This window comes from Diadema antillarum, unplaced genomic scaffold (genome assembly GCF_040938485.1).
Source record: "Diadema antillarum isolate AM-2024a unplaced genomic scaffold, OU_Dant_1.0 seq00000160_RagTag, whole genome shotgun sequence".
Taxonomy (NCBI): Eukaryota; Metazoa; Echinodermata; class Echinoidea; order Diadematoida; family Diadematidae; genus Diadema; species Diadema antillarum.
The window spans coordinates 1,517,241-1,539,924 of NW_027271231.1; the positions used below are offsets into that span (position 1 = coordinate 1,517,241).

The 22,684-nt window shown below is 39.7% G+C and overlaps 1 protein-coding gene across 1 annotated transcript; it reads right to left on the minus strand.

Annotated features, from left to right (window-relative positions):
• Positions 1 to 450: 450 nt before the first annotated feature.
• On the minus strand, positions 451 to 21,066 carry LOC139727942 (serine/threonine-protein kinase PLK4-like). The gene is made up of 18 exons (XM_071638913.1): positions 21,000 to 21,066; positions 18,952 to 19,005; positions 18,330 to 18,425; positions 17,316 to 17,411; positions 16,550 to 16,664; positions 15,929 to 16,041; positions 14,321 to 14,536; positions 13,509 to 13,682; positions 11,412 to 11,796; positions 9,881 to 10,707; positions 7,843 to 7,947; positions 7,072 to 7,330; positions 6,134 to 6,267; positions 5,373 to 5,464; positions 2,846 to 3,132; positions 2,337 to 2,443; positions 1,520 to 1,626; positions 451 to 550 (listed from the first exon to the last, which is right to left on the minus strand). The coding sequence occupies exons 1-18, from the start codon at positions 21,000 to 21,002 to the stop codon at positions 451 to 453; spliced, it is 3,270 nt and encodes a 1,089-aa protein (XP_071495014.1). The 5' UTR covers positions 21,003 to 21,066.
• Positions 21,067 to 22,684: the final 1,618 nt, after the last annotated feature.

A 22,684-nucleotide genomic window follows, 5' to 3' on the forward strand; every position in this document is an offset into this window, starting at 1 on the left:
TATTAAAATGAGCCAAAATGTAATCAGACAGAGTTGTTAATCTCCCTTCTGTCTAGAAAAGTTTAGCTAACTACATAACAATAATCTGAGTGTGGCAAAGATTGAAGAGTATTAATTAATTAAACATGTGATGTTACATTGGCCTGCTTTAGGGATAATCGAAGAGAGTGGCAGCAAGTAAATCGGCGAACCAAATTACATGCACTTCATATGTAGTTTACTTTAAAGGAAATCTACGAGGGTGGCGACAGCCAAATTGCAAACTAACACACAAGACTTTACCCTCCAAGAAGGTCTCTGGGTGTAGCAAATAATGATGGTAACGTAGAGTCCAAACGCATGACATAAGTCTGGTCTCAAAGCATACAAGCCATTCCATCTCGGTGGAACAGATATCCAAACAATGATCACCCTGTCTCTGCAAGCCATTCCACTGGGCGTCGGTCACTGTCAGGAGGGTTGGGTGCCGTTGGCGAGGTGGTTGCATATGTGGGGCATGTCGTGGAGCTTCTCTCGGATGTGACTTGGCAAGGAAGAATTGTGGCCATAGCTAGAACACACCAACAGAGAAATATGCTCTACATAAGCTCTACATAAGGTGGATCCTCATTGCAAAGAAAACTGATACAATAATCTCTGGCTATAACAAAGCGATTTTTGTACTCATAGTTTCAAATTCCTGTTTATTTGATCTCACATACTGACATAAAATGCACTCACAGTGTGACAAGCGGAGGACAAAAAACAAAATACAACAGAAAATCATGAATGATTGTAGGGCACATGTACATCTATTTCACTGTCTATTTCTGCAAACATTTTTAAAATGAACACACAAGCAACATTTTCCTGAAAATAAAGACGAAATATACTCCACCATCCTTACACGGAAACAGCACAGTTGATGATAATGCATAAAAATACTAATCTTACGGGTCTACCTATTGCTGAAAAATCTCAAAATACCTCATTTCCCTGACATCAATTGTTAGTGGCCCCAGGTTATCACTTACAAGCCCTGTATTATGGCACACTGTATTAAACTACTGGTATGATAGTACAGTATGCAAACGCTAGGTACCACATGTTTTGTACAGTGTATCAACAAGTGAGTTTGACTTCGATGAGAATGGTTAAAGGGGAAGGCTAGTAACTGATCAGTGGGAATCAGTGCGAATGCTGGGGGATGATTGTTCCGATTCTTGTGGGATTCATTTAAGAGTACATTATATATCTATTGTTGTGTGAAAATTATTTGCTTCAGAACGGTCTCATATTCAAGTAATGCGCAGCTTAATGCCCCGTCACTGACCAGGCATGCTCACCTGGAAACATTAAACTGCACATTACTCGAATATGAGACCATTCTGAAGCAAATAATTTTCACACAACATTTGATTATATAATGTGCTCTTGAATGAATCCCTTAAGGATTGGAACAATCATCTCCCAGCATTTCCTCTGATTCCCACTGATCAGTTACTAGCCTTCCCCTTTAAGTAGAGTAAAGATATGATACCTCTCAGCCTTGCCATTAGCTGGAATAAACCGGACTGCTGAGGATGAGGCTGGGAACTGGATCTCTCCGCCATCACTATATTGGACTCGCACCTCCCCAGATCTCATCTTACAAGGGAGAGAGATAGAGGCAGAAAATGATGGATGGATAATAAGATAGAAAGAGAAGAAAGCAAAAGATGTAAACTATTTCATCTTTGGAGTAGGATCACAAATCTATTTCATTATGTGAATGATCAAATATATAGCTGCAAACACGAACACTCTGAATGTGATTTTCTTAGTTTTGATATATTTTTTAAAATAGTTAATAAAAATAATCATGAAAGTGATGACGATAATGACAAAATTTTGCCTTAAACTCTACGTCAGCTATACATGGAACACACTTTTGGTATACAATAGACAGTATAGAATACAAAATGCTTTTAGTTCTGAGTACTGTACAACCTAAAATACTCGCCACATGAAACTTTTGCGAATGGGAGCCAACAGCATTTTTCACAGCAAGAAACTTTTGTGAACTGCCGTCGGTATTCAATGCATTACGTAGATAAAAATCTTTCGTATGCATTTCACTTTTGTGAATCTTGGCCCCTCACAAAATTCACAAGAATTTCATGCACACACACACACACACAAAAATCTGGTTTTACAGTAAATATAATTACCTGACTTCTCATCATCTCCAAAATTGCTTGAGAGCGTGAAATTCACTGGTATAATACGCCACACAGGGTCAAAGTACTCAAATTAAATGCAGTGAATGACTTTTCCATATTGCGTATTTGGATTTAATTCACAAGATTGTGGCTTACCCGTGATGCCCACCCTACATTAGGGACGTAGACAGCTTTCAGGACTTCATCCTTCCCTCCAATGTGTGGCTTCATAGAAGAGTTTGACCTGCCCTTGACATTGACCGCTAAAAGTGAACAGACATGAGGACACAGCATAAGATGACAAACACAGGAGACTGCTTGAAACAGGGCATGAATGGTTTGCTATATCCCAAATCAAACTAGATGTTAATGAATTAACTGAAGTCTTCAGGAACAAAATGCTTTCCTGCCATGATACAATTAAAATACCTAATACATAGTTTATTTAGATTGTGAATTGGGCATAAAAAAGAAGAAAACTCTAATCCTTGTTGCCTTTTTGTACAATTCAAACTAATGCTTCAATTTTGCACTTCAATGTACAATTGATAGAACAATCAAGACACCAGCTGAAATCAATAGCAGTCTTTTCTGTTAAATCCTTCTTTAAATAGGTCTAATAGGCTCGACCATCACAGTCATGAAAGATTGACTAGTTTACTGACCTTGGTCAGTCTTCTTGCGTTGTGACCGTCCATTGCCTTCCTTGACGCTCTTGGTCGTGCTGCATATTGTGCCATCGAAGGAGCACACAGAGGTGGAGGGTGGGGCGGCCGTGCTGGGAGAGGTGACAGACCCCAGGGGAATGGTAGAGCTGGGGTCACTGAAGGTCGGTGCGGGTGCACGATTAGAGTTGGCCGACGTAGAGGTTTGTTGATTGTGAGCAGCAGCGGGTGCTGTTGTTGCTGTTGTAGCTGGAAGTTGCTGCACACTAGACACTTGATGTGGTTTTCTGAGGAGTCAAAACGTTTTTGTTTTTGTTGATGATTAATCTACTCTCTTCTTTAAAAAAGTTTTTAATGTCGAGATAAGTAAGGTTTCAATGTAAAACGCCTGTTCTATGAGAAATACACTAAATTTTCTTGGAATAACTGTCTGCTTTAGATTATGAAAACTAATCACATCAACACGAATCAAGATACATGTTAAAGGCTAATGTGTGAAACTTCACCAAATAAAGATGAGCATGTGAATACAATCATATCATGTTCAAAAGAAATCATGTACAAGTACAGAGTAGACTAATACTGTAAAAGTGGTTTCTTTCGCGTACAGATACTTTCGCAGTTTCCATCGGTGCTGACTTTTTTGCGTGTGTTTAAATTCGCGGTCGGCAAAATCTGTGAATTCACAGACGGCAAAACCTGTTTTATTTTGCACATGAAAACCCAAACTACAGTCCAATTAGTCTTTTATTTATTACATAGAAATTAAAATTAAATGCAGGCTTACCTGAAATCCTTCTCTCGAGTACTTTATAACATGCTTGTACCTACTAGTACATGGGCGGTATCGCTGTGTGTGTGTCGACCATCAATACACTCAATGCACAGAATCTTCATGTGTGCATGTGCGCAATACTACAGCGTTGTAACAAGTGGCAAGTTCAAACTAGAAATATCACTGAAGGTGATTAATACCCCCGCCCCGTGACGACCAGTCTTACCATAGGAATGATCTTTACTTGATCTTCTGCCATTTATATGCCGTTACCATGGCAACGCAGTTTCCGACACGTCCGAAAAATATGTCTTCCACATCTTCCCACCAAGATCAAGGTGTGTGCCACATTTCATAAGCTTTGGTCAAAAAACTGAGGAAGTAGTTAAATCCGCAAGATCTTTCCTTGATCTTCTGCCATTAATATGCCGTTACCATGGCAACGTACTTTCGGGTACTGTCAAAAAATGCGTCTTGCACATCTACAACCAAAGGCACACATCTGTACCAAGTTTCATGGAAATTGGGCAAAAACTGAGGAAGTAGTTTGCAACACAAAATTTTCCATCATTTTGGCTCATAATATGTGAGCTGTTACCATGGCAACATACTTTTTGTCACTGTCAAGAAATGTGTCATGCTGACCTATATCCTAAGACAAACATTCAATATGAATTCCATGAGAATTGGAAGAACACTGATGAAGCAGTTTTGCCATGAAGCATTTTGCCCTATATTTTACCAATAACATGCCGTTACCATGGCAACGCACTTTTTGCCACTGTGGAAATATGTGTCTTGCACATTAACATATTCAGATGAACATCTGTACCTAATTTCATAAAAATTGATCAAAAACTGTGGGAGGAGTTCGCGACGCAAGATTTGTACCCATTTTTGCCCATAATATGCCGTTACCATGGCAACGTACTTTTGGGTACTGTCAAAAAATACGTCTTGCACATCTACAACCCAAGGCACACATCTGTGCCAAGTTTTATGGGAATCGGTTGAAAACTGAGGAAGTAGTTCGCGACGCAAGATTTGCAACGGACCGACCGCCCGACCGCCCGACCGACCGCCCGACCGCCCGACCGACCGCCCGACCGCCCGACCGCCCGACCGCCCGACCGCCCGACTGCCCGACCGCCCGACCGCCCGACCGTCCGCTGATTCCTATATACCCCCTTCAAACTTTGTTTGGCGGGGGTATAAACATTTCCTTGCGTGATTAATTTTGCTTGACTTTTCAAAATATTTTCGCGTGATGTTGAATTCGCAGTTCAACCTCAAAGCGCAAAAATAAAACCACCGCGAAAGAAACCACTTTTACAGTAGTCAAAATTCTGGTCTCACTCTGATTCTCTCATCTATGTATTCTTTGCAGATAGGGTATGTGACATCTCTTTTCAAACTATATATAAGACACATACCTACAATACATACAATCACAATAGTGACAATCAAAGTGTATCCATCAAATGGCAAACACAAACTTTTATAGATAATGTGGAGTTGGGAGAGGTCACCATTAACATTCATCAACTGCTCTCTGTATTCAAGCATGGGTATCAACCTTACTACAACCTCCCTGCCCCTACATCAATCATTTGTAAAACACAATCTGATGCAGAGTATTGTGTTGGATAAGGCAGACTCATTTTATCACAGAACATTTAAACATCAAAAGTCTGTGGTATTCTTTTTTTTAATACTACACTGAACTTGAAATACTGTTACATAAGTACCAACCTGGATAACAAGATTGGAAAGAAAGGTCCATAACCGTGCCTGGATTCAAGGCTAGCAATAGCTGTCTCCACGTCGACGCAATGCTGTTTCCACTGAGAAATTTAAAGACAGTATACTGTGGTAAAATGAGCACAAGTAGATCCTAAAATACATCATCAATCGTTATATGATATCAAGATATCATTTGATTTTTCATTAGAAAGTATGTCTACAATATATATCATGTACGCTATTCATACTATCTGTGATTAAAATCTCCATGATTAGCAAGTAATAAATAGAAAGTGAAATTTCACAAATCACTAAGGAAGCCGATGAGGTGGAGACACCTACGATCACCCTTTGAAATAGAAGATACCGGTAATATACACTGCCAATCTCTGATGATGAACAACACAGTCCTACTACTACTATTACATTCCTAAATTTCACAAGATATACAAAGATAGGCTGCAACCAGTTGAGCCTAGCAACTTTCACATTTGCCTTTGTGTGTTTTCTTTCTTTCTTTTTTTTAACCCCTCGACAATACAGACAACACAGAAATGTAGGAGAAAGGAAAAAACATTTGTTATTGTGAAATTTAGACATCACACAGCAAGCAAAGAACAAAGAATTTTTTAGACTACTCTCGTGGTAAAACTCCATGCAGTACAATTTGAATTGAAACATCTTATTCCAGTACACATGGTCTAAAGAAAACATTCTGCGGCCAGGGAATATTTCACGAGATAGATTATGAGTAAGGACTACCATCTCACCATGAGAAAGCTGTTGATGAGAGGTCTCAGGTGGCCAGGTATCCTGGTATCTTCCCCATTCAGTGGATGTTTACTGGTCTGCCCGCCATCTTCAACAACCACCAGCTCGTTCGCCGTCTGGTAGATCTTGACCCCTTTGACCAGAGCAAACATATCATATCCCATTCACCATATCACGTATCATAGTATATTGTTTATTTTTCCATGACATAGCTCATCAAGATACGCATCTTCAGTATCAACTTTCCACCCCATGAGTGAGAATGTACAGTATTTGGTGTCAGAAATTCACCTGTTTAATCCGTCTAATGTAAGTGTCAGAAAGGTGCATGCACGACTAATGACTTTGTAATCCGTCTTATGGAACCGTCGGAAATGTGCGTACATGACTAATGAATTCATGAATATCCACAAAATTTTTGGATGTGCCCACTTTGTCATCAAGGGAAATGCATAGAACAGATAATATTTTGATTGTCTCTTTTGGGCAGAGTAAAATTTGTCTGTTATATGTTACTCAAACACACTTACATGTAACTACACGCTTTGCTTTCACATTTCAAACCATATCTATTTATTCTGTTTTCTTTTAGCAGGGTAGCCCTGCTAAAAGAAAGCCAACTGGAGATAGCAGTGAAAACAAAATGTAGATTATGATGATCATCATCATCACAATCTTAACCATTACCACTACCATCTTCATCATCATCTTCATCACCATTATCACCACCACCACCACCACCATCGCCATCATCATCATCGTCATCATCATCATCATCATCATATTCCAGACAACTCATACTTACAGGCATATACTCTTATACATCCCATACTCAAAGTGATGGCACAATATATTTCAGATTTCTAAAGATGCTTCACTCGCGTGTTCAGTGAATCTACGGACACAAATGACCAACACACCAGGCATTTCCCCTTACCCGAGTAGAAGTTAGCCTCAAAGTCAGCCGAGGGACCATTCTCCATCAGCATGCACTTGGCCTGGTCCGTGTACAGCGTGACCTTGGGCGTCTTGGAGCGGACCAGCTGAATGAAGCGGGCGGCGTACTGGTACTTCTTCCAGTAGCGCGAGGGCAGGTTGTGGTAGCTGTGGGTGGCTGTGCCGCTGTCCTGGGGCGGGGACGGTGGGTCCTCCATGAGGGGGAATCCCTTGCCCCCGTTGGGCTGGTAGATAGTAACCTGGGTAAAACAAAGACAAAGGCTTTGTGATGATGGGACCATGGTTATCCAGGGAAGGATTAGCAGACTTACTATTAGTGGTGGAGATTCGTAGGACAACAGTAGCAAGACACGCTGGTGACAAACCCTGGGTTCATCGCATATGTCTCGTACTTCACTTGTACTTCATGGGAACAAGTCATTGGGAATATAAATGTAAGTCAAGGCCTGAATAAAGAAGTTACGCTAGCTAGTGGATTCCTGCATTTTTTGTCTCATTATGCTGTTGTGTAGCTAAGAGAACAAAATACAATAGATCATTAAACAATATAATTCAACCAAGAATCCATTTCTGTCATTAAAATTGGGTGTGACAAATACTGGTATCCTAAACATTATTTCAAATGAACATGCACATTGGACGTAAGAGTCCATCAATGATTTGCATCATGTGCACATGAAATAGTAAATGTGTATGTTGTAAATTCCATGTTTAGCAAGAAATATATTCAAGTTGTGTCTACATTGCAAACCTTCATTCCATCTTGGGATATTCGGATGACTTCCACCACCCGATCTTGCCCCTCTCTGCTCTTCAAGAACTCGAGGCAGACCTCCCCGCGATTCATGATGCTCACCTGGGAAGCAAACATCAGGACCAGATAAAAAAGTCAGAATACTCTCAAGATTCTATACGATGACACTCTCCACTGTTCCTATTACTATGAGGGTAAGGAAAAAGAGATATTTTTGGTGCCACCAGTACATATTTTCTAGTCTGTATAATACTGACATCATGTGCCAAATGTGCCTGGTGACTTTTTGTGGCAACTTTTTGTGGCAAGAGCCAATTAGGAAGCAGGATTCTTTGTCATTACCATGACACTTGCCATTGCAGTAAAAGTTGCGACAGTGGACTCCTATTATAACGAAGTCCTTGGGGACCGGTAGTTTTCTTCCGTTATATTGAAATTTTGTTATAACCCAACAAATAAACAATAAAAGCACATAGAGTGGTTAATGCTGCATCCTGAATTTTTACTTCGTTCTAACCGAATTTTGTTATAAGCATTTTGTTATAATGGGAGAGCACTGTATCATAGCAACATTTTCATGAAATTGAGCCTACAATGTGATTCTGTCCAAGGGACAGCATGATTTATAAAGGAAAAAGTGTGCTGATAAATGGCATTTGGCATCACAAGGTTCCTCCACAAACTGAGCCAGTGGATCTAGCATTTATCGATCCAACATGTTGTTCACTATGCCATTTCATCACTGTGGTATCCTCACCACTGAAATCAGAGTTTGCTGTACCCCTCTTCATTCACTAAGCCTCACTGCAGTCAAGTTTCCCTCAAAGAAATACAGATTTTGTATTGGCACTGCACTCAAGACAGAGAAGCAAGGATGCATTCTAATCTATGTTCACTCAAAGTGCTCGTGCATAATTATATTTGAGTTTTGAATTGTGTTTTGAGGCCAGTTTTAAAATTTAAATAATAAATCCACATCACTGTCAGACAACATTGCATTTGTATGAAGATGGTGCTACTGAGAATTTTTCACTGCCTTTCTTTAAAGCAGTAAGCAAGCAGAAACTTCAAAAATTCATAACTTTTGAATGGGCTGTCCAATTTTCCTCAAACTCTCACTGGTGTTTTACTAATATTGCTGCATTCACTCAATCCACATGTCTATGAAGGTCGACTTGTCCTTTAACCCTAACTTACCGGGGGGGGGGCATTATGCCCCCCCCCCCTCGACGAATTCCGCGACCATTCCGGTGCGCAAAATTTTTTTGACCGCGCCGCTCGCTGACTTTTTACTTTCAAGTCTCACGCAACTTTTGAGACCAAATTTGTCGCGCCCTGGCATACCGTTCCGAAGCCACGCCCCTTCAAAAAATTTTTGTCAACCCTAAAATTGCTCAAAAACGTGATTTTGTGTACAAAGTCAATACAAATTGTGTTTTTTCAATTAATTCATATAAAAATTCATATTTTTAATTTTAATGGCTGAAATCAATTTATTTTAGTATAACTATGCTTCAAAAAATGTGAATGACAAATTCTGCTGAAAAAAACAACAAAAACAAAAGTTCGAAAAAACAAAGAAATACATAAAAAAATTGATAAAACAATAAAAAACATAAAGAAATCGATTTTGATACTGAATTTCTTTTTACGCACGAATGTTCGGAATGTCACTAGGAATATTTACACCAAAAATCAGCATTCCATAAGCTTTTATAAGCCAATTACAGACGAAAATGAGGTTTTTTGCATATATTTGCATAATTAATTAATCTAAAATAGAAAATGTAAATTTTTTGAAAATTTAACTGAACAGTCTTGTAGATTACATCCGCCTTTATGTTCATGCAAATTTTTGCGGCGATCGCGCGATCAACGGCCGAGATCTGAAGGGGGGGCCATAATGGCCCCCCCAGGAATTCAAGCTCGCTAAATAGCCCAGGTAAGTTAGAGTTAAGATGAGATTGCCCATGGAAACCTTTCTGCTAGTTGGTGTACACAGATTTTTTTTTTTTTAAGCACTCCATAGACTCACCACAGCATTCCTTGTACGCTGTCTGATTGGTCGAAGTCTGCTTGCGTTCAGAGGCGGGGTTAGCTGAACCAGGTTCTGGGCTCCCCCAGGCCCTTCCCTCTTCTCATGCTTTCGGGTGTGTCTGTGCGCCACCTCCCCGGCCCTCTCCCCATCGAGCATGCTGCTCTCATTGCGCTTGTGGCTGCCACTGTGGCTGCCACTATGGCTGCCACTCGATTCCCCGGTCTTTCCATCCCTGTGAAGCTGCCGATCACTCTGTTTGGTCAACTCTCTGTCAATGGGTGCCCCGCAGCCTGGAGCAGTTGGCACATCGGGATGGTTGAGTGAGGAAGATTGGCCACTCTGGTGCGCCTCCCTCGATTTTCCATCCTCGGAAGTGCTGCTAGGTGTCGTGCGCTGCTCTCTACCCGTAAAGTCCGATTCGGAAAACAGTCTGTGCTTTGCCGCATCCACGTTGTGATACAGATGCCCTGACATGTCAGTCCTACTTCTTGCATTAACATTATGTGCTTCCTCATGCAATTGTGATGTCCACTGTCCACTGCGATCGGTAGGTTGTGCTATCAATCCATCACCATTTGGACACAAGTACGAGTGGCTGTCACCTCCTCTGTCCGCATTTACCTGATAGTTGTTCACAAGGGTATCATTGGGATTACCAGCATTCTTGAGTGTGTCTCCATAGAGACTACTGTTGCTATGGCTACGATGGACATCACGGTTGCCACCCTCCCGGAGACAAGTGGATGAGTGAGAAGACGATGATGTGGTCCTGCTAGTGTGAGTTGATCTTAAATCTTGGACATTCAACACCTTGCTAGTACACCCTGAAACATCAGTATAACAAAGAGAAATACAATAACAACTAAAGATCTGTCATAATTCCAAATGAGACAATGAGCATTGTGGCAACTAAGAACAATGAAAATCGATATTCCCTGGTGAAACATTTTTATGAAATGAGGCAATCATTGTCTTCTATCAAATTGAGACATGATGTGACATCTTGCAATGAATTGTCACCCAAAATAAAATATCCTTGCAATTCTTGGAAATCCGCATGATTATCAGAAATTTATACTTACTTCTTGGATGGCACAATGTGCCTGGTTGATACTGTTTGCCGACTATTGTCAGTCACTTGGGGCGAACCACAAGGTTTCAGCATCATTCCTTCGGCATCATTCTTTCGCCCATTTTTCTTGTTTGTTAGGTGGACCATTTCTCCAGGTTAGCACCCTGCTCTTTGTGATGAATGAATGATGTGGGTTCTTTTATGTAAGTGAGTCAAGTGTAACTCACACTCAGGTCCTCCATTTAATGCTCTATCTGAGGGACAGAGCTTTTGCCTCTTACTAGAGGGGTTATGATTACACACATTTCTCAATTAGACTTGGGAATGGGTCCCAAGTCATTTGGATTGGGGGGCAAACCTGCTACTGACTGAGCCAAATCACCTCCCTATCAGAAATATATAAGATGAATATGGTGCTTGTCAATGAAATCTAATCATTTTTCAGTGAAAACATACCTGCAGGTGATATCTTTGAATTCAGCTCTTCCGTCAATCCGTACCGATCAGCTGACTGCGAGAAGGCACTGTGATTGGCCCGTTGCCTGACTGGAGGTGAAGGCGGGTGTGTCTGGTAGCTATTCCAGCTGGATCCCACGCCACCTCTCTGGTACTGATGAGGATAATGCCGGTGATGACAATCAGTAGTGAAGCTACTAGGGTTGATGTTCTCCTTGTTGGCTTGACCCTTTGACCCATCCCCCTGGGAGATGACGGGGGTGAGCGACTGGATGGGCAGGGCTCTCATCGGTCGGCTGCGAGATGATGCACGGCTGGTGAGGTGAGAGGATGATGCAGTTGCCATGGTAGCCATACCACTGTCCATTGACATTTCAACTGGTCTCTATCATCATCAAATAGAAACACATGTTAGGATGGTAACTCACTGCATGGCATCTACATACAGACAAACTGAATAAAATTGGCTAGACCTGTTGCTAAAGGGAAAACATAGTTCTCATATGCCTGCAGAAACTGCTGATTTTTGCTCCCCCAAATGCAAACATGTGCAAAAATAACGTGTGAAATAACATGGTGATAACACTTTTTCAGTTGGGTAATGATGAAAATGGAAAATATCAGATAAAGAGCAAGCTCAAAATGGTGGAAGATGAATTTTAAGCCCTTCTGCAAATTACGCTTTGCCTTTAACTTTGTAACCTCTTTGCATACAAGTGAATCACAACTTGACTAAGTCCTTGCATCAAGAACATTTGCACTCTCCATACTTGAAATAATTCATATTCTCACTCCCATGAACAGTGTCCTGAACGTATTCCAAGCAAAATATATGACCCGCTACAACAAAAAGGTCCTAAAGTCGCGCACGGTCGAAGCCGTGAAAATCGAGTTTGAAGTCAGAGCATTAAAATTGGTCAATACTTATGATTTTCTGATTTTGATATATTATTGGAGTCTAACATGTCTTCTATCATCTGTCGAAATTTTGAAGCAAAATGATCAAAGGAAAGATAAAAAAATAGCGTTTTTCTGAGCCATGTTTTTTTGGTGTTTCAACGAAGCAGAAACTGGTTCGAAAATTTGGATTGAGCGCCACAGATAGGTTCCGCCCCTAACAACGACCAGAGTGATCTCATTGGTCAGTTTGCTGCTTGCTGCTAACTGAAGCGTGAAGCTCGCACACTGCCCAGTCGACTGGTGTGTGCGGGCGGGGTGCGCTATGCTCAGCTGCTTCTCACATCCTGGTCACTGATTGGTTGGTGAGGAGACCGCTGACGCTGATGTGCTTGAATGAACTCTTCGGGGTTGCTAGGGCTGACCTTCTATTGTCCAGAGGTGAAAACTGACTTGCGTGTCCCTTGGTCGCGATTGCGTCGAAAGGAAGACTTTTAGGGCGCTTTTCTCGAAACAGTGATTTTCCAGACGTCTCAACATGCTCTCTTTTAAACATCGATATCTCCGCAGCCGATTACTTTTATAAAATGTGTTATATATCAATTTAAAGCAGAAAGATTAGGGGATTATATCATGCAATTTTCGAAATATCGACCTCGCTCGACTTTAGGATCATTTTGTTGTAGCGGGTCACATATGTTCAGAGCATAGCAGATTTTCATATATGCAAACATCTCTTTTTATCACACTAATTACTTCTGCTTCATATTTTCTTTTTGTGTGTGTGTGTTCCCTCCAATGCATACTTCATTCATCTGCATGCATGTAAAAATCACTGCAACATTTCAGATTTAAATTTCTTACATGTATATGAGGTGAAAAAAATGACTTTCTGTTTCTTTCTTACTTTGACTTTCTGCCCTTTGAGAAACACACACAATTAAACACATAATAATACAATAATGATAATTGAGCTTCTATTGTGCTTATAACAAATTAGTGTTCCCTATGCGCTTTACAATAATTCCTATCCATTTTACACGCACATTAATTATCACAAAAGCAAATACACACACGCACACACACACACACACACACACACACACACACACACAGTAGCACCCACGGTATTAAAAAAATCAATTAATAAGAAGGGGAAATTAGCAAAAAACAAACAAACAAACACATTTTTGGCTCTACCTGAGAAGAGAGCTGTTTCTTGGAGACCATGGACTTAGTCCTGTCCATGAAAGGGTGGTCTAGGACACTTGACAAGTTGATCCTGTCCGACGGGTTCTTCCTCAGCATCTTGCTGATCAGATCCCTGGCCTCCATCGAAATGTGGGGAGGCATGACATAGTCCGCCAGCACAACCTGCCAATTGGAAAAGTGTTGACGTGCAAAATTATGTATGGTATCGCTTCAAAATCCTATGTACATTGCTGAGTCAGATAATGAGAAAAGAACACTGTACGATGACAAAAGTCAGCAATTGTTACCTCACACTCTACATTTTCCTGAAGTAGAAATACACTGCATACAAGCAATGGCAGTATACTCTGTTTCACACACTTGTTTCATAATTTGATACACACTAAGACATACCACACACAGCCAATGTATGGTAAAACACCAAGCATGGTGCAAGTGTCTGGTACACTAAACAAAGATATGCTGCCTCAACCTTAAAAGTCTAAAAAGTCTTTTTCGGGGGAGGGAATCTCTTTTTTAAACTGTCAACACCAAAGTCAAGCTACTCATGAAAGCTTCACCCAAGAGCCCTTTCCATTGTATTGTTAGTCCATCAAAGTGCTCAGAGTACCTGTGGAATACCATGAGTGTGTAAACACAATGCAGACACCTTCAACATCTGGATTAGAAAGCATATTTTTTCACCACTCCCATAACTCGCCAGCAATGGGAACCACACTGAGAAGGTGCACCTTGGCATAGTCATAGCTCAAAAATGTTCGGAGACATAACCTCCATAGTTCACGGGCATAAAACAATACCTTGTTCAGCGTCTTCTTGACAGCCTCTGTGTCAAAGGGGGGCTTGCCGCTCAGGAAGGTGTACAGCATGCAGCCGAGGGACCACACGTCCGACTGCAGACCGTGGGGACTCCTGGTAGCGATCTCCGGCGAGATGTAGTTCGGTGTGCCACACATGGTGTAGTGCTTCTCTTCCGGAATCTTCAGCCGAGTGGCCAAGCCAAAATCAGCAATTTTCTGTGGATCGAACAAGCAAATTCATCAGAAAGAGGAGATATGATATGGCAAGATGTTTTATCATCCTGTGGGACACAACGTATCACAATCATTTGCCCCTACAATGAACAGAGATTCCTTTACAATCACAAGTACAATGCACTCCTATACCAGCAAATTTTGCAATTACAATTTCAGTGAGCTACTGTACAATTTCAGCGAGCTACTGTGTTTTTTGCATATATCATTTATACACATTTAGATAGAACAAGGAAAAGTAGAAATCACGCGGTGCGTAATATATGTCCCCGCCGGAAGTAGCATTTAGTAGCAAAATGTACAATATAGGTAAAAAGATCAAGGTCAAAGGTCAAAGAAGTCAAAGGTCAAAATTCTGTGTAGAAGTTTTGAAGCCCTCACCTAGTGCCATCACATAAAGCAAACGGAATCGAAATCGTGTTAGAAATGGCGAAGGAGTAGCATTTTGTAGCCAATGTACAATATAGGTAAAAAATCAAGGTCAAAGGTCAAAGAAGTCAAAGGTCAAAATTCTGTGTAGAAGTTTTGAAGCCCTCACCTAGTGCCATCACATAAAGCAAACGGAATCGAAATCGGGTTAGAAATGGCGAAGGAGTAGCATTTGGTAGCAAAATGTACAGTGTACAATACAGGTCAAAAATCAAGGTCAAAGGTCAAAGAAGTCAAAATTCTGTGTAGAAGTTTTGAAGCCCTCACCTAGTGCCATCACTTAAAGCAAACGGAATTGAAATTGGGTTACAAATGGCGAAGGAGTAGCATTTTGTAGCAAAATGTACAATATAGGTAAAAAATCAAGGTCAAAGGTCAAAGAAGTCAAAGGTCAAAATTCTGTGTAGAAGTTTTGAAGCCCTCACCTAGTGCCATCACATAAAGCAAATGGAATCGAAATCGGGTTAGAAATGGCGAAGGAGTAGCATTTTGAAGCAAAATGTACAATATAGGTCAAAGGTCAAGGTCAAAGGTCACAACTGAAATTCTGTGTAGAAGTTTCAAAGCTCCCATGTAGTGCTATCATATAAAGCAAACAGAATCAAAATCGGGTTAGAAATGGCGAAGGAGTAGCATTTTGAAGCAAAATGTACAATATAGGTCAAAGGTCAAGGTCAAAGGTCACAACTGAAATTCTGTGTAGAAGTTTCAAAGCTCCCATGTAGTGCTATCATATAAAGCAAACAGAATCAAAATTGGCTCATAAATGACAGAGAAGTAGCAAATTGAACACTTTGATCACACACGGACGCACAGACGGACGGACGGACGGACACACAGACACACACACGTACGGAGCCCGTTTCATAGTCCCCTGCTCGAACTCGTTCGGCGGGGACAATAAATCTGAACTGAGTGAAAGGAAGATGAAACTTTCTGACTTACACAGTGCATATCTCTTGTCAGAAGGATGTTAGCCAGAGTCAAGTCTCGGTGTAGGATGAAGTGTGCGTGGAGGTACAGCAAGCCAACAACTATCTCTTCAAGGAAGCGACGAGCTGCGAGCATGGTAAAAATAAAATAAACAAACAAATACAGATGTATACTCCAGAGTACTGTAAAACCACACATTTTTGCATGCATGAAACTTTTATAAAATTTGCAAGGAGCCAAGATTTGCAAAAGTACGATGCAGGCAAAAGTTTAAGTCTACACAATGCATTGAATTCAAGTGGCAATCTATGAAAGTTTCATGCAGCAAAAAGAAAGGATGTTGGCTACAATTCGCATGAAAATTTCATGCTGCGAATATGTCTGGTTTTACGGTACCCTAAACCCAGTGTGTTCAGTGTGTGATATATATCAGCCTGATCTCAGCTAGTGCTTAGTATGTCACTGATGTACATGAGTCATGACTCTTCTCACAAAGTTTTTGCACACCTCTGTAATCCACAAGTCTACATAATTCAGAACAAGTGAAATTCCGCATCAAAACCTGGTGTCGCTTGTATGCACAGTCCACCAACAATCAAAATGTTCTCATCCACTGTACAGCTCAATACTTACCCTCCTCCTCCGTGAAGACTTTATCCTTCTTTTTCAGATAGCGGAGCAGCTCCCCATTCTGGCAGTACTCTAGCACAAGGTAGACGTAATTGCTATTTTCAAAGTAGCTGTAGAGCTGCCACATAAAGGGAAAGGAAAAGGTGATTTAAATTTGGTCATGTAATACTATAGGAATTAAATGACTGTCACCCAAGTGAGCGGTGCACATAATTTGTGAAGCACTTTTTTGGTTCTAAATAGATTAGAGTATTTATAAACAAATTATCATGACCTGAACCACAAACAGACTGAAACAAACTGAAATGTAATAATTCATAATGTAAGCTTTTCACAAGAAGATGGCCTTCAGAAGCAGTTGTGAAAAAAAAGTACAAAAAGACATTTGATAAGAAACTAAACATGTCTATAAATATGGATCAACAAAGTTGGCACACATATCAATGGTTGGGAATTGGAGACTGTTACCAAGTCCAGACACAACTGCAGAACTCAAATCAGTAATATGATACATCATTAGAACTGTAAGATTGAGTACAGGCAAAAGGTATAAACTACAGGTGAATAGGATTACCAGGTTATAGAACTCTGTGATGTTTCTGGAGAACTGAATCTGGCTCATTCAATGCCTGTCCAAGACATGCTTGCTTTTTATGCGTGTGTGTACACACATGCTGATTATGACATAAAATAGACTTCCCACTTCAACAACCTTGATTTAATGATGAATATTTGACAATAATCAATCAATGTCAAACAGCAGAATTACCTCAAGAATGGAAGGGTGCTTTAGCTGGCAATGAATCTCAACCTCATTCTTGACTCTGGTCACCATCCCACGTGAATGCATGAGCTTCTTATCAATCTAAAATAACAAACATAGGAAAAAGAAGTGTGTGATTCTTATATTTCCATGAATATTTATCAAAGCCAGTATAAAATAAAGATCAATCAAATTCTGAGTACAATAAAAAAAATATCAAATTTACATCTAATCTAATATAAGCTCTACTACACATTTCCATTGCAGTTGGGAGCCTTAACTTACAATATTTCCAGTGTTTTTCAGTACAAAACAAAATGAGAACAGGGACCTGTTGCATAAAAGTTACTATTGTGGTAACTTTGCCATCCAATAGTAACTACCATGGTAGCAATACTCAACTGTTAATTAAAATCAAGAATTCCATAGAAGTTACCATTGGATGGCAAAGTTACCATAATAGTAACTTTTATGCAATGGGCCCCAGAAAAATTTCTCTAAGGATTACAAAGTTACTGACTTCCTGTTCTAACTAAAAATACCTATACTACATGTATCCTTAACATACAGTATCTTGGGTACAGTAATAGAGAAAAATTTCCTCGTTAAAACAAATAAAAAGTGCTTTTCCCAAGCTTTTCCCACAGGTATGAATTCTTTTGAGAATGGATATAATATGAAGTTATTACATTTCCTATTCCAAATTGTCTGAACTGCAGGGCAAAAAAAACAACAAACTAAAAAACAAAGCGAGCAAAGCAGTCAAGATTTTGTTCTGCACAGCCTAATGTAAAAACTCATGGTCATAATTGCGCCATTCCAAGTCACTGGATCTGTTAGTACACTGTACGTTACGATGTCTCGTCATCTAATAGTTTTACAAATTAGTACTAGGAGACTAGTTAACACAACATGCACATCATAATGATCCTGGAACAACTACAATTACCAGCACTCTGTAAAATTATACAGTTCTCATGTCTAATGAACAAACTTTCCTTCCCTCGCGCTCTGTCTTACCATCTTTATTGCCACCTCCTGACCTGTGCTGATAATCTTTGCCCTGTAGACACATGCAAATCCACCCCTACCAAGGAGGTTCAGCACTTGGTAATTCTGTGGACACAAAATATTTTTAGACCACAGTCATCAGTTGTTGCCATGGAAAAGGTAAATTGTCATCAGTCTTGTTGGCTGACTTCTTGTATTCTTAGATTTAATTGTCTGTTCATAACTACTGGGTAGTTGCTTAAGAAACACACAGCCAAAAGCGGAACATTGAACTGGTTAAACTATCCTGGTAGTAATACTGCAAATTTCAATTGACATTGACAATTGACAAGGTAATACAGTGGATAATTATTGTCTTCTGTACACACCATTGCAATAGGGAAGGGAAAACCGAACATCCAAATGTATTTTTCTCTTCTCCAAAGAGTTCATATTCTATGAAATGACAAATAATGTGACCCACAAGTTATCTCAACAAACAAAACATATAAAATATATTCTAAATGCATTTGATTTAGGGTCTAGGCCATACTGTGGTATTTTTATTTAAAGAAAAAATCTTAAATCCCAAGAGCACTTGCAAAGAGTGCATCAAATACACATATATACAGATAATGTGCACAAATCTCACCTTAATGGTATCCTCCATCGTATCATGTGAAGACCTAGGAAGTACATCAATATCCTACATCATTGGGAAGCAAAGTAGAGCACATTACTGGTAAAAAGCAGGTATTTGTGAGCAATGAACTGGAGTGATATTGATAATAATATAAATTAGGTTTCTCATGGTTTCTAGACTTCTAGTAGATCTATTGAGTAGTAGCAGATTTAGATCCATAAAGGCATAGATGGCAGTGTGGTGGTAATGTACGCTAGACAGAAAGGTCTGTCTGTCCAGAGGAGTCTTTTATCTATTTTTTAATGTTATTGCTCTCCTCCGTAGAAAGATGGAAGGCTGTCCCATACCTCACTGTATTGAAGCTCTCAACGACTGTAATTCATATCCCGAGATCGGCAAATTTAAACTTGTATAGCAAAATTAACATTTCAAGAATGCATTGAATTCACCAAGTGATTGAAATATCCAAGATTTGGGTGAAATTTTTATGGAAAAAGACACAACTACCAGCCCATCATACGGTCGTACATGTATCAGCTCTTCAATCATACGAATTGCGTCAGCCAATCAAATGTGATGTACGTACTTGTTTTAAATGGCAACTTACAGCCAGCAGACGGCGATGTTGCGATATGCACACAAATTTCTGCTATGTAACGAGTTACTGTGAGTATTTTGATTGCACAACGTGAGAAAGTTACCCCAAATATTAATGCAAATGTGTCAAGTCATGTCAAACTTGTTTGAACGTCATTTGGGTTTATGGTAACATTTGGTCTGTGCGTGACCGTAGAGCATCAATACAGGAGCCAGTAGGATAGCCTTCGGTCTGTATAGGAGAGGATTCCGTGAAGCTAAACGCAGTCTCCGCGGAACATATCCCCGACAACCAGATACACTATACAGACTAATCTTTCTGTCAAGTGCTGATCTGGATCTGGATCTGGATGAATACGCTGAAAAACTCTGGATAGAGTATCACTCAGCACTCAGTGGTACGCATTATGCGTACTTCAGCAATTGCGCAATTCAGTGTGGTAACCCTACTACATATCGACCGCCCTTATTCATTGAAACCGACCGCGTAGTATTGGCGCACAGAACGCTTAGTACGCACTTAACTGCGCGCAGAGCACATAAAAATGGATTGCCTTTGACTGTTGATAAGGATGTGTGGGAAAACGAGACGCGGAAATTCACTGTTCATTGATGGTTTGAATCAAGGACAAAATTTCGAATGAATATTTTAACCGAATCATAATGTAATGTCATGGAAGTTTCTAAAAAGCTTCGTACAACATGGTGTTCAATACAAGCAACTCGGTTTGTGTGCATTGTCAATGAAAAAAGAGCAGTTGATCTAAATAAGGAGCGGCACTGCGGGGAGCTGAGCAGAGGCCACACAAGTTCGACGGCTATATCTTTGCACTGAAACTTCGAATTGAAAAGGGAACAACAGCATGCAGCATTTGAAAGTGCTGGATTTTCTCAATCACGTAGAGTTACTAGAGGTCAAGTTTTTACGTGAATTTCAGTGTTAAATATTCTTATCAAGCAAATACACATTAGGTGGTCGATGAGTAGTAGTAGGTCCAACCTATTACCATGCAATACAACTTCTACAAGTACACTAACGTTACAATACAATTAATAAACGTTACAAGGAATATCATTCAAATCAAACAAAAGCTAATTCAACACGAGATCTACACTGCCAACATTATAAACAGTTCATTCCGTAGAATCTACTTACAAACGAACTAAGCAGAATAGAAGCCTAAGAAGGAATACTGGTGCCATTATTTTGCCCATCGCTTGTATCAGGCCATATTGATATGGCATGAATGAGGTTGATGAAAACTTTTTGGAGAGCCTGCACCTGTATACCTACAATACACACAAGTAAACGTGTGGGACACAGGCGGCGATAAATCGTAACGTTCAAAATTGGTAGTCATTTTCTTCCGCATGTTCTACCTTATATAAGAACCTAGCCCAGTTGGCGACATGCATGAAGTTTATGCATGCATAAAACTTGTCATATAATATCAACTTACCATTTTAAGTGCGAGTCAATTCAATCTGAAATAAGTTGTTTATGTTACGCAGACGGCTCAGCTTTTGAATATGGCGGTGATGAATCGATGTCATTACATTACTCCAAGAGAGGGCGCTAGACGATTTTCTTTTTCTTTCTCTCTTTCTTTTATTATTTTATGTCTTTCCCGTAGTCTGAAAGCCATATACAACGATACAGAATGATTAAATGAGAAGTGAGATCAAGATCAATCTTCCTGGGGTGGTGTCTCTTCACAGTATCTGCGAATTTCTGCGTAGGTTCTACAGCATTTCAAATGAATGCTAAGCATTTCTCTGCCGTTGATGTTCCATGCTCGAGCCGCTCTTCCATAGAGTTATGGATCGAAGTAGTGGCTATTTCAGAGGAAATGTTGAAATCCGGTATGGGAACCTGATGATAGGCCCTTATCTGAACAAATCGTTCCATTTTTTTTTTTTTTGTGAATATTTATTGTTATCATTTATCTATGTATTCATTTATTGAGCTATTTATTCATTAATCTAGTAATTAATTGATTAATGTATTTATTTATTTATTCATTTATCTATTTATGTATTTATTTATTTATTCATTCATTCATTCATTCATTCATTCATTCATTCATTCATTCATCCATCCATTCATTCAATCATCCATCCATCCATCCATCCAATCATTCATTCATTCATTCTTTGTAATCTTCGTATTTTGTTAGGGAACACCAGTGGTCCTCATGACTGAAAAAGGAAATACAGTTTTGTATTATAGAATGTCATAAAAAGAGTTAAAAATTTAAATATCTTGCCAACTTGTGCATATTTACTTTCTGCCATCGGATTAACTAATCAGCTAATGTGTGTTTCCATGCGTTAAGTAGATTTCCCACTTTTTTCTTTATTGATTTTTTGCTCATTGGGTTTCTTGCGAGACAGAAGTGATGCAAGTGTTGTCTTTTGTCGACGCAATTTATTAACACTTATGTGAGAGCGCATTAGTTTTCCGCGGCACGGAGCATGCAGCCTACAAAGAAGATTTGATTCTTCAGTATCTTCTCCTTCTCTAACACCTCCCTGACTTGCCTTGAATCCCGGGCCAATCTCATGGTACAAGGTACTAAACCAAATCAACAACCAAATGATGAGGAGTTTATTAAAGGGTGTGTACAGTTCTGATCGAGGTGAAGATTTAGCTTTTAACGTTTTGCGAGATATTCAGAAACCACTCTATGAGATGTCAAAGAGCATGCAGTTTTAAGGGGTAGCAAAAGTTTATTCGATGAAAATCGGTTTTGAAATGGCTGAGATATCCAAAAACAACGTGAAACAAAGAGATCCTCATAAAGTTGTGGCATGTCGTCTTTTATTATTGACACTTTTTAGGATATCTCAGCCATTTGAAAACCAATTTTCATCAAATAAACGTTGAATCCTTCTTAAAATTACATGCTCTTTCATATTTCATAAGAGGCTTTTCATTATCTCACTTAGGAATGTTCAAAACATGAATCCCTACCTCAACCAGTACTGTACAGTCCCATGGTTAATTTAGTATACTATTATGTTGATGGACAGTGGTCTTTAGACTTAGTCCCTGACATCCCCTGAATGCCTCCTTGAATTATAAAACGTTATATTACAGTGTGGATATTTTTCTGTTTGTGTGTTTGCTAGAAGGGCAATTCAG